Source organism: Corella eumyota, chromosome 6, assembly GCF_963082875.1.
Source record: "Corella eumyota chromosome 6, kaCorEumy4.1, whole genome shotgun sequence".
In the NCBI taxonomy this organism is placed as follows: Eukaryota; Metazoa; Chordata; class Ascidiacea; order Phlebobranchia; family Corellidae; genus Corella; species Corella eumyota.
The window spans coordinates 7,728,275-7,739,806 of record NC_137495.1 but is presented as its reverse complement, the minus strand read 5'-3'; the positions used below and the strand labels follow the sequence as shown (position 1 = coordinate 7,739,806).

Sequence of the window (11,532 nt, the reverse complement as noted above, 5' to 3'; positions counted from 1 at the left end):
GTAAAACGGGAGTGATGCTCAGGAGTTTGATTTAACTTTTTACTTTGACAACGTTCAGATTTTTTACGATGTGACGTTTCTCCATTCTCTTTCTAATTTGAAAGCACGCACATGTTTTAGAAGGGATGCAGGAAAGTCCCACATTTATTAACTGGGACTTTCCTCAAATTTACACTTTAGAATTGTCAAGACGTAATTTTCATTTATAGTGGTTATTTTATAGTTACGTATACGTATTGTGTCTACGTAATAACCTTTTTCCAATGAAATGTATTAATAATCTGATGATGAAAGTATCAAGGCAATCTAATTCAATTTTTCTATTATTACACCAACGCAATAACTAATAATACAGATAAACGCATCAAAACTTTGATTGATGACATCATTTCTGCATTTAAACTATTGTTAACTGTGTGGTTTTTGCGTTATTTACAATTTGAAAGTATTATGGCTATGTTGTATGTATTTATTCTCGAAACAATTTTTGTTTTAGTTAAATATTTTTTAAAGCCATTAATCATGTCTTCAATGTGTCTTTTCCATAAAAGAATCTCTTTGTCACTGCTCTCAGCTCATAAAGAATTAAGCATCAATATCCTGAAATGTGGTTAGTTGTTAGTCTGTTAATGTTTTTTAAGCATAACACTTTTCTGCTATTCAACATATATATAAATACTATGTTTATAAAATTTCCCACTTTAAACAATAATTGCATATGACCGGCAGCATGGTGTAGTGGTCAGAACATTTGGCTTTACTACTTAAGGTCCTGGGCTTGATTCCCACTGATATCATGCTGTAGCATTCTTAAATAAGAAACTCTCGCTGAGCTAACAATTAATCAGCAGCTTAATAAACTGGGTCGGAGTAACTGATGTTACTCCCAAATTTAGGATAAAAAATTTAAAAAATATTTAATAGGAACAGTTAAAACACTTAAATTTGTGTTTTTTTTCAGGAAGGAGGACGCTTTTATCCGACTCTTACAACTTTACGAACGAAACACAGCAATTAACCGATCTCCCGAATGCTTCGGACATAAGTAAAATATCTTTATCTCTTGATCGCTGTCACGAACGGAACATGCCCGTCAGTTCAGTTATGATCGATAAATTAGTAAGAGCAATCGCCACAGAAAAGCAACTGAGAGGGTCTTTATATTATCTGCACAAGTAAGAATACATTTTTTTATAAATAGCAATAGTTTCATACTAAATAATGTATATGTAATATGTGTATAGGCTTTAATTGCATATGCAGGTATGTAAAGGGCATGTTTTAAAAAAATAAAAATTTTGTTATTTTTTGCTACCACATAAATGTCTTGTTAATTAAACATTTCTTTTTTGTCACTTTATTGATGTGTATAATTTAAATTAAAAAAAATCATGTAAATATAGAAGGCTATTTGATAGATCAACTTTTTTTTTATTTATTTTTTTTTATTTATTTTTTTTTTGTATATATCTTTATCCTCGATGTGGGAAAGTCGAATGCGCGACTTAAACATAGAGTAACATCGGTTACTCAGTCCCAGTCTCAAGTTGTCTTCGTTAGTTTGGGATATTATAGATTATAATTGCTGGATAATTGTGCTGCTGATTAAGTGCTGGCTTAGCAGGAGTTTATACCGTTTAAAGCGCCTTACTCAAGGGCGCTACAGTATGAGATCAGTGGAGATTGAACCCACGACCTCATGTGTGGTCTAGCACTACACCACGTTGCCGGTCGATGTAGTAACCACTACTTACCACTACACCACAGTGCCGGTCGATGTAGTATGTTGTATGTCGGTTGATGGAGTATGTTGTATGTCGGTCGATGTAGTATGTTGTATGTCGGTCGATGTAGTATGTTGTATGTCGGTTGATGTAGTATGTTGTATGTCGGTTGATGTAGTATGGTTGATTTCACGACCTAAGAATAGACTAACATCAGTTACCCCGACCTAGTCTTGAGTTACTTTTTAAAGTTTTTTGATTTTATATATTATAATTGCTCTATAATCAATCTGCTGAATAAGGATTGGCTCAGCGTTTATAGGTCTTTACTTAGGAAAACTATGGCATGAGAGCGTTGGTGATCGAACCGGGGACCTCATATAGTGAAGCCAAGTCTCTTGGCCACTACACCAAGCTGATTTGCTTATGCCAAACATTGCTTTTTAACAAGCTAAATTCTAGTTCAATTTTAGATTTCGACACACTGATAACTGTTATTTTCTCCAACCTTGGACAACCTACACATTAACAGAGAAATGTTTATCCTACAATCCCAGCGTTCTATTGGACTTGCTGAAATCAAAAACACATTACGGAATTTTTCCAAATTTTATTTCGCTTAATCGATGTCTTTCCCATTTTTTAAAACAGAATAACACTAAAGGTAAATATTAAATGTATGTATTGTTAATACTAGACGATAACCCACTCTACCGGTCAGAATTTTAATTGTTGTAATATGGTCTCACAACTTGCAACTAATATTTGCCTGCGATAATTTAGCCACAAAAAAAAATACGTTTTTTTTTGTATATATCTTTATTCTCGATGTGGGAAAGTCGAATGCGCGACTTAAACATGGAGTAGCATTAGTTACTCCGACCCAGTCTCGAGTTGCCTGTGGCAGTTTGGGATATTATAGATTATAATTGCTTGATAATTATCTTGCTGATTAAGTGCTGGCTCAGCAGGAGTTTATACAGTTTATAGCGCCTTACTCAAGGGCGCTACACTATGATATCAGTGGGGATTGAACCCACAATCTCATGTGTGGTGTAGCAAGTGTTCTTACCACTACACCATGCTGCCGGTTCAACTATATTTATTTATTGATTGAACATACATATATCGCCCACTAAGCTTTATTATATATAAATATTAATTAAATTTATATGGTATTAGATCACTTGATTTATTGACAAATACATAATTACACTTAAAAATGTTTTGCACGAATTATTAAAATTTTTGTTTCAAATTTTCACGTTACCTGTACACTTATTGCTTTACAGAAGCTTTACAAGTTGCGTGTGAATTGTTCCTGCTTGAACTGTTGGAGAACAAATCATCTCAGTGCCTTGCTGTACACACCGTTAACAAATACATAGAAGAAAACAAGGAAGTAGAAGAAGTGTTACCAAAATTTGACAATCCTGAATTAAAACGAAATATCGGTGGAATATTACACGTTGTTGGTATGTAAACGGTTCATAAAACCCTCAACAAGTTAGTTTTCGACATTATATACACGCTTTTTGTCTATCCTTTAAATTTTATTGTAGAAAAATCGACAATTAATCATGTTTTTATTATATTACTTGTATTTAAATCTAAAACTTTGGGGAGTTGTTTTATGTTTTGTGTATTTATAGAAATGCTATGCTTTACAAATACTTGTATATTTATTTATCCAGGATGTGGAAAGGTCTGCTTCAGGGCCAAAAATAGAGTAACCTTTGGGAGTTTAGGATATTATTTATAATAATTGTGTAATAATTATAAGCTGTCGATTAAGTGTTGACTCAGCATAAGTCTATATCGTTTATAGCACCTTACTCAAGGGCTCTACAGCATAAGATAAATTAGAATTGAACTCAGGACCTCGTGTAGTGAAGACAAGTGTTCTGACCACTACACTATGCTGCCAAATATATTACTTTAATGGTTTTTGAACCCAAAACTTTTGAGGATTTGTTTTTCGTTTTATATTTTGTTGGGCTATGCTTTAGAAATAATTAAAAATTTACTAAAAAGGGTAAGTTATCGTTTACTAAATACCAGTAAATAAATTTTATCGTTTACTAAATACCAGTAAATTAATTTTAGTTTGTATATTTTTAGGTCAAATTTCTTCCAATCCTAGCTTGTTTATTTTGGGTCAAAGTATATTAGGAAGTTTGGAAATTGAACATGGTATTAGATCTGTATACCAAGAACCATGGGGTAAGATTATACATTTCTACTCTAATATTTTTAAAGCCATTGTTATCACTGAATTGATAAAAAAAACTTCTACATTTGTTTTATTACCTGAAATGTTTAAATATTATTTATATATTGTATATATCCATTTTTTCGTTGTGGGCAGGTCCACTTCACGACCTTAACAAAGAGTAAGATCCGTTACCCTGACCCAGTCTCAAAGTAACTTTAGAAGATTAGGATTTTATAGATTATAATTGTCCAATAATTAAAATACTGTTTATGTGTTAGCTTAGCAAAAATTTTATATCTTTTCTAGCATCTTACTTAAAAGCGGAACAACATGAAAGTAGTGGGGTTCGAACCTAGGACCTTAAGTAGCTAAGCCAAGTGTGTTAACCACCACGCCAAGCTGTTATTTTTAATTGTATCAATATTTTCTCACAATGAAACTTATGAAAATTGACTGTATTTTTTTATTAGCACCATTAGGTTGGAATGACGGTTATTTATTAAGAGGTTTGGAATATTTAGAATCCATTTCCACACCTATATCCCAGCAAAGTGTAAGTTTTTTAATAAATTTATTTTTTGATTTTATTTTTTGTAACATTCAGTATATACAACACCACCATGAGGTCGTGGGTTTAATCCCCACTGCTCTCATGCTGTAGCGCCCTTAATTAAGGTGCTATAAACGGTATAAACTCTTGCTAGGCCAGCAACTAAACAGCAGCATAATTACCAGGCAATTATATTCTTTATAAAATCCCAAACTGCTAAAAGGCAACTCGAGACTGGGTCAGAGTAACTTATGTTACTCTATGTTTAGGTCACGCATTCGACCTTTCCACATCAGGGATAAAAATACATATAAAAAAATATAGGTATTCATAAATATATTTGTTTACAGATGAACCTTTTTCTTGAAACATTAAAGGGAAATAAAGATCTTGAAATCAAAGCCGAAAATGTCGTCAGGGATTTAAAAAAACACAATTTAATATCTGTAAATTTCCAATTTTTTTCTCACTTAAAAAATTGTATTCTTGAATTAAATTTTTTTTAATGTAACTAACAAAACGTTTGACTTTTCTACATAAGGTCCTGGGTTTTACCCCACTGTTCTAATGCTGCAGTGCCTTAGAGTTAAGCGCTATAAATGATTTAAACTCCTGCTTAGCTCACACTTAATCAGCAGCTTAATTATCGGGCAAATTTTTTTAATAATATTCCAAAGAGCCAAAGACAACTCGAGATTGGGTTTGGGTTCCTGATGTTACTTTTTGTGTAGGCTGTAGAGTCGACCTTCCCACATCAAAGATAAACAAATGTGAAAAAATCTATTATTTTTTTAAACAGAATGACACAAGTTTAAAGTTGGATGAAATTTCGAAGTCAATGATAGAAAATTTACCATCACATGAACAAGTTGACATAGACAGTTTTAATAAAGAAATTCAAAACTGGAAGGAGGACAGTCAGTTGTGGACAGAATGCTGCAACAAGATAACAGATAAATATAATGAAGAAAGAAAACAAAAAACTATTGAGGACAACCTAGAAAAAACGGCACACGCAATGGCGGTGGCAAAATTGGGATTTTGGGACATGTCAAAGGTAAGTCAAAAGGCATTAATTGTGTGTTGTTTATAGACTGGCAGCATGTTGTAGTTTTTAAGACACTTCGTTTTACTCTTTAAGATATTTTTTGTATTTATTATTGATGTAAAAGGGTTGACTTTATGACCTAAACATAGAGTAACATTAGTTACCTGACCCAGTCTCGATTTGTCTTTGGTAGTTGGGGATATCATAATTATATTTGCCTGATAATTAAGCTGCTGATTAAGTGTTGGCTCAGCAGAAGTTAATATCTTTTATAGTGCCTTACTCAAGGGCGCTACAGCATGAGACCAGTGGGGATCGAACCCACGACATCATATGTTTTTTTTATAGAACAATTAGTTTTATTCCATGAGGTCATGGGTTCGATTGCAAACGCTTTCTGTAGTGCTTTTGAGTAATGCTCTATAATTGGTACAGACTGTTTAATTTGGTGTTATAGAAAGTTTGTTTATCCAATATCTATATATATATATACATGTTATTAGTCATTTAATTTCAGTGGTGAATTTCTTGGTCATTTTTTTAATTTTTTGACTAATGCAAAAAAGATTGCACTAACACTATAATTATCATTATACTGTCTCTTTTTTTAAATTTGGTGTCTAATTTTATGTTTTAGACCAGGACGAAACATGTTGACGAAGAAATAGCTTTTTATTTAAGGGAAGACTATGTTAATGGTGCCATGAGCGATCTTGATATACTTGATCTCTATCGGGCTGAAAAAGGCAGCGAAAAAGAAGCCTATATTAAAATGTCGTAATAGGATTTTGTGTTTGTTGCAATAAAAATAATTCATTTTCTAAAAAAAAAAACTAAAAAATAGGATTCACACTTAGTATGTATAGCTCTTAGTAAAATTAAAGCACCTATTGTTATAAATACAAATATTCAGCCAAATTTGGAATAAACGAAAATTTCATATTAAATTTAGGGCTAAAATAGGTCTAAACCTGACCGCGTTAGTATCCCAAAACTAAATCTAGTTGCCGACTTAGCTTTTAAAGTTTCGATCCTGACGATGACATCCTGCATAAATGATATGACTAGCACGTGGTGTGTTGTATTTTTATCTTAACAATTGGCGTGGTCATACGTATTATACATAGTGACTAATTTTGTTGTCTAACATAGTTACGTATTTTTCAGCAGGTTTGTAAGGTTGCGCATACCAGGAAGTGCATAGTGTAAATATAACTTGGTTAATAGGCTATATAGCACCCATACTATAGTTTTATTGATGTATTTATTCTCAGTTTGGCTACTAGAAGCTTAAGTTAGAAAAGAAATTGTTAACAAAAAAGCTATTATTTATAAAATTACAGATTGAGATACCAGTCCAAAAAATACTTTAAGCCAGCTTACTTATATAAGGCTATAATAAGTTTGTTTGAATTACATGCCTATAAAGAGCCCATTGGTTTAATAATTTGCAATTTTTAAAACAGAAATTTTGTTTAGTAAGCTTAGGCTAACTCATTTTGCTAAAATGACGTACCAAGAAATAGGATCCCTTCGTCAGGAAAGTTCCCATATGTCCCAGCCGTGAGTTTTTTTTGAATTTATTTATCCTTGATGTAGGGATGTCGACTTTATGGCCTAAACTGGCAGCGTGGTGTAGTGGTCAGAACATTTTTTACACTACTCGTGGTCCTGTGTTCGATCACCAGTGGTCTTATGCTGTAGCGAACTTGAATAATGCGCTATAAAGGTTATAAACTTCTGCTAAGCCAGCATTTAATCAGCAGCTCAATTATCGGGCAATTTTAATCCATAATATTACAAACTGCCCCAGGCAACTCGAGACTAGGTCGGGATAACAGTTGTTACTCTATGTTTAGGTCGCGCATTCGACCTTTCCACAATGAGAATAAAGATATAATGATACAAAAAAACAAAGAGTAAAATTACATTACTTCAACCCAGTCGCGAGTTGACTTTGGAAGTTTGAACTACTATAGATTATAATTTTAAATGTAATTTAAAAGTGTTTAACACTTTTGTTTTTAGCTTTTACTTTGGATACATCAACAGACTTCAGGCAGAACAATATCTTATATTTCAAGGACTAAACATTAATACGTATTTGGTTAGAGAAGGTATGTAAATCACATTTCAAAAAGCTTTGAAATGGGCATTAAAACCCAATAGGCATTAACCTCTTTTTTAAAAAGATCTAAACGACATTATATACGCCGTTAGAGACTAGTACAAACTACGTTATAACAAACATTTGACTTTTTCTTAAAATTTTTTAAGTTGGTTGTTTTGTTAGTTCATTTGATGCTATTCTTGTAGGTGAAGGCGGCTACAGGATTTCGGTGTTAACAAAGGTGAAGGGAAACATGGAAGTTTTGCATTACAAAGTCGATACAGACGCAAAGGGAAACTACTATCTATTCAAAGAACTTGTGTTCGCTGACATGTTTAAATTAATTGAACATTATTCCAGTAAGTTAGTTTACCGGCAGTGTGGTGTAGTGGTAAGAACAATTGCTACACCACACATGAGGTCGTATGTTCAATCCCCACTGATCTCATGCTGTAGCGCCCTTGAGTAAGGCGCTATAAACGGTATAAACTCCTGCTGAGCCAGCACTTAATCAGCAGCATAATTACTGGGCAATTATAATCTATAATATCCCAAACTGCCACAGGCAACTCGAGACTGGGTCGGAGTAACTCATGTTACTCTATGTTTAAGTCATGCATTTCGACTTTCCCACATCGAGGATAAACATATATACAAAAAAAGAAGTTAATTTACTTTTAGGCCTAACGCATGGGATGTTATTATAAGTCGCATTTAAAAATAAGCTTAATTTTATCCAGTTAATTATTGATTATAATACAAGTAAACTATTAAAAAATGACTGTAGCCTAGGTCTTATTATGTTTTTTTTATATAACTGTGCATATAACATGACCAGTCACGTAACGTTGTTCTATTTTAAAGGGTAGTGCGACACATTGGTCTAGACTTCGTCTTTTTATTAGTTTTAAATAAAAGTAAAAGTTTGCACGTTTTTGATTCGGAATTTAATAGTTAAATTAACCATCAGTATTTTGTTACTAGAAAAAGATTGTGGCCTCCCGTGTCGCTTTTTATACCCATGTCCAAAACGAAGATTAAGCACTGCGCCCGCATCGCCTACAGGTCCGCTAAAACCTGATGTGAAACCAGCAAAGATAAAAGGCCCGTCGAAGGCGTCCAAAACTATTAAAAAAATATCTACTGTTCGATTTCCGAAATTAGGGAAAAAGAGTCCATACCAAAACACCCTCCAAACGTCGACTGCCATTAAAGAAGAGCCTGAACGAGAAAAAGAACTGGTTCAACAGTTAGCAATTGGGCAATACGCCCAAATATGGAAAGGTACCTTAAGCAAACACCACATGATTAAGTGACGCATATATCTATAATATTTTGATTTGTTAATCAGAATTAAGAACCCATTTAACCATTTGTCATTTACTATAGGTAAGTTTTCAAATAACTGCAACGATGTAGTATTCAAGATGGCCGCGATTGCCGTTGACGAAGTTTACAAGGAGGTTCTTACTGAACAAGCTGGCGCGTTACAACTGTTACGTCACAACCACATCGTCAAAGTCTTAGATTTTGTGAGTTATGTTGTTGTTTTTGTTGCTTCTATATGAGTCACGGTTATTTATTAGCTGCAAATAGGTTCCTGCAGCATTGCGTAATAAGTTCACACATGATTACTAAAACAAAATGACTGTATACACATTTTTAACCATAGTGTAAAAGGTTATATACCACCAGTTGAATCATGGTCTAAACAATATAGGTAACTAAAAAGATTGTATCGTTAATTTTTTATAATAAACCAAGGTTCACGAAAATCAACCCTACATTGCCTTTCCTTACCACCCGAACAAAGATATTTCCAATTACTTGCTAGTGAGCGGGAATTACGAGACTGAATACAAACAGAGACAAAGAATGGCAGCAGAAGTTGGTACCTTTCTCAAATCAATAAATTTTTTGTTAAACTTGTTTTTTTTTTGTATAAATTTTTTCTCGATGTGGGAAAGTCGAATGCGCGACTTAAACATAGAGTAACAATTGTTACTCCCACCCATTCTCGAGTTACTTTCAGCAGTTTGGGATATTATAGATTATAATTGCCCAGTAATTATGCCGCTGATTAAGTGCTGGCTCAGCAGAGGTTCATACCGTTTATAGCACCTTACTCAAGGGCGCTGCAGCATGAAAGCAGTGGGAATTGAACCCACGATCTCGTGGTGATGGTGGTTAAACACTAGGTTATTTATTAATTATAAATGAATAAATAAACTTTAACCCTCAGGTCGCTGGGGCGCTGAAGTTTATATCCAAAATGGGTTATGTACATAGAAATGTGAAAGCGTCAAACGTTTTAGTAGATCGAGACTTAACTTGCAAGTTGAGCGGTTTTAGCTACGTTAAAAAACTCAACAACGGCTTCTATTATAGCAAAGAAAGTATGTATATTTATATTACAAGCTAAGTTTTGTTATAGTTATTTTTTGTTTTTTTTACGATTTTTTTGTTTCAGGCGACATTATTTTTCCCGAGAATTATGCCCGTTGGCTGGCGCCCGAGGCCTCTTTGCAAGGAGAGTTTTCGACGGCCACCGACGTCTGGGCTTTTGCGTCTTTCGTTTACGAACTTTTCACAAACGGGGAAGCACCTTTTTTTGGTACTTCATACTTCTATCTTTGCTTAAATTTTATTTCTACAAAAAGTCTGGTTTTACAATTATTTCAATGTAGGTATTATGGTTAACCAAGTCCAACAGAACATTAGGAAAGGTGTTCGACCAGCACGGCCTCAAGCTATGCCGATGGATCTGTACGAACTGTTGCTACGTTGTTGGACGGAGCAATTTAACCTAAGACCGTCATTTGATAATTTAGAGGTTTGTATACCTACATAATTTTGAGGTTTTTTCCATGTTAAACAGTTTGGTTTATCTTTTTTTTGTATATATCTTTATCCTCGACGTTGAAAGGTCGAATGCGCGACCTAAACATATAGCAACATCAGTTACTCCGACCCAATCTCGAGATGCCTTTAGCGGTTTGTTATATTATAGAGATTATAACTGTCCGATAATTATGCTGCTGATTAAGTGCTGGCTCAGCAAGAGTTCATACTAATTATAGCACCTTACTCAAGGGCGCTACAACATGAGAGCAGTGGGGATTGAACCCAAGGCTTCATGGTGGTGTAGCAAATGTTTTACTACTACACCACGCTGTTGGTTTTTTTACTAGCGATTTTGTAACATTAACAACCGTTTGGGGTATGCACTTTAAACGGCCTTTTGTTTTGTCTTCTTACAATTTGGCGATTAATATTTTTTAGAATTCAATTTGTCCAAACGTCAAGAAAGTCACTCCGACCAAGGCAAAAGATAACAACGCTTATGAAGAATTTTCTTGTCGAAAAAAATGACATTTATAACCCTGTACATATCAACTAATGAACAATTTTCTGGTCTAATACCTTTATTATTCTATTTTCTTACCGTTGTTTTATATTTTGTTATTATTTTTCGATTGTTTTTTAACTGTGAAACATTTTTTCGACGATGATTTTTGTAAACATAAATAAACGACAACGTTAGTTAGAGCTAGAAATACAAGACTTTAAAGGAAGATGTGGTTTAAATACGTCTTGCTATACAAAAACATTTAAACACAAGTTTTTTAAAACCTTTTATTCAAATCACAATTTCATCAAAACTTGGGACCCTTTCGAAGGAAATTACGTCGTTCAAGAACATTTCGCCGTGTGTAAATATTTCGCTAATATCTCCGTCTGACATGCTTAACCAGACAACAACCAAAGTGATTATAAAGGTCAACAAGTTATAAAGAAACACGTGCGCCAGTCGTGAGGTGACTTTCAGCAATTTCCTTGTGACTGCCTGCACTGCATTCTTGCAAATTTGACGTGATACGTTTA

The 11,532-nt window shown here is 33.7% G+C and overlaps 2 protein-coding genes across 2 annotated transcripts; both read left to right on the top strand.

Moving 5' to 3' along the window:
- The first annotated feature begins 126 nt into the window (after positions 1-126).
- Positions 127-6,445, top strand: LOC145755244 (small ribosomal subunit protein mS27-like). Its single transcript, XM_082571470.1, has 9 exons — positions 127-610; positions 962-1,175; positions 2,198-2,388; positions 3,017-3,199; positions 3,846-3,947; positions 4,410-4,492; positions 4,840-4,935; positions 5,289-5,546; positions 6,175-6,445. Exons 1-9 carry the CDS (start codon positions 451-453, stop codon positions 6,316-6,318), a joined length of 1,431 nt encoding a protein of 476 aa, XP_082427596.1. The 5' UTR covers positions 127-450; the 3' UTR covers positions 6,319-6,445.
- Positions 6,446-7,007: 562 nt separating this feature from the next.
- Positions 7,008-11,188, top strand: LOC145755425 (tyrosine-protein kinase fyna-like). The gene is made up of 10 exons (XM_082571660.1): positions 7,008-7,100; positions 7,566-7,654; positions 7,854-8,006; positions 8,632-8,931; positions 9,037-9,179; positions 9,412-9,534; positions 9,890-10,043; positions 10,118-10,261; positions 10,335-10,480; positions 10,930-11,188. Exons 1-10 carry the CDS (start codon positions 7,045-7,047, stop codon positions 11,017-11,019), a joined length of 1,398 nt encoding a protein of 465 aa, XP_082427786.1. The 5' UTR covers positions 7,008-7,044; the 3' UTR covers positions 11,020-11,188.
- Positions 11,189-11,532: the final 344 nt, after the last annotated feature.

Coding starts and splice junctions, on each gene's coding strand:
- LOC145755244 (XM_082571470.1), top strand. CDS start 451: ATGGCTATGTTGTATGTATTTATTCTCGAAACAATTTTTGTTTTAGTT. Junction 1,176..2,197: donor TCTTTATATTATCTGCACAA/GTAAGAATACAT, acceptor GTTCAATTTTAG/ATTTCGACACACTGATAACT. Junction 4,493..4,839: donor CACCTATATCCCAGCAAAGT/GTAAGTTTTTTA, acceptor ATTTGTTTACAG/ATGAACCTTTTTCTTGAAAC.
- LOC145755425 (XM_082571660.1), top strand. CDS start 7,045: ATGACGTACCAAGAAATAGGATCCCTTCGTCAGGAAAGTTCCCATATG. Junction 7,101..7,565: donor AGTTCCCATATGTCCCAGCC/GTGAGTTTTTTT, acceptor TTTTGTTTTTAG/CTTTTACTTTGGATACATCA. Junction 10,044..10,117: donor CTTCTATTATAGCAAAGAAA/GTATGTATATTT, acceptor TTTTTGTTTCAG/GCGACATTATTTTTCCCGAG.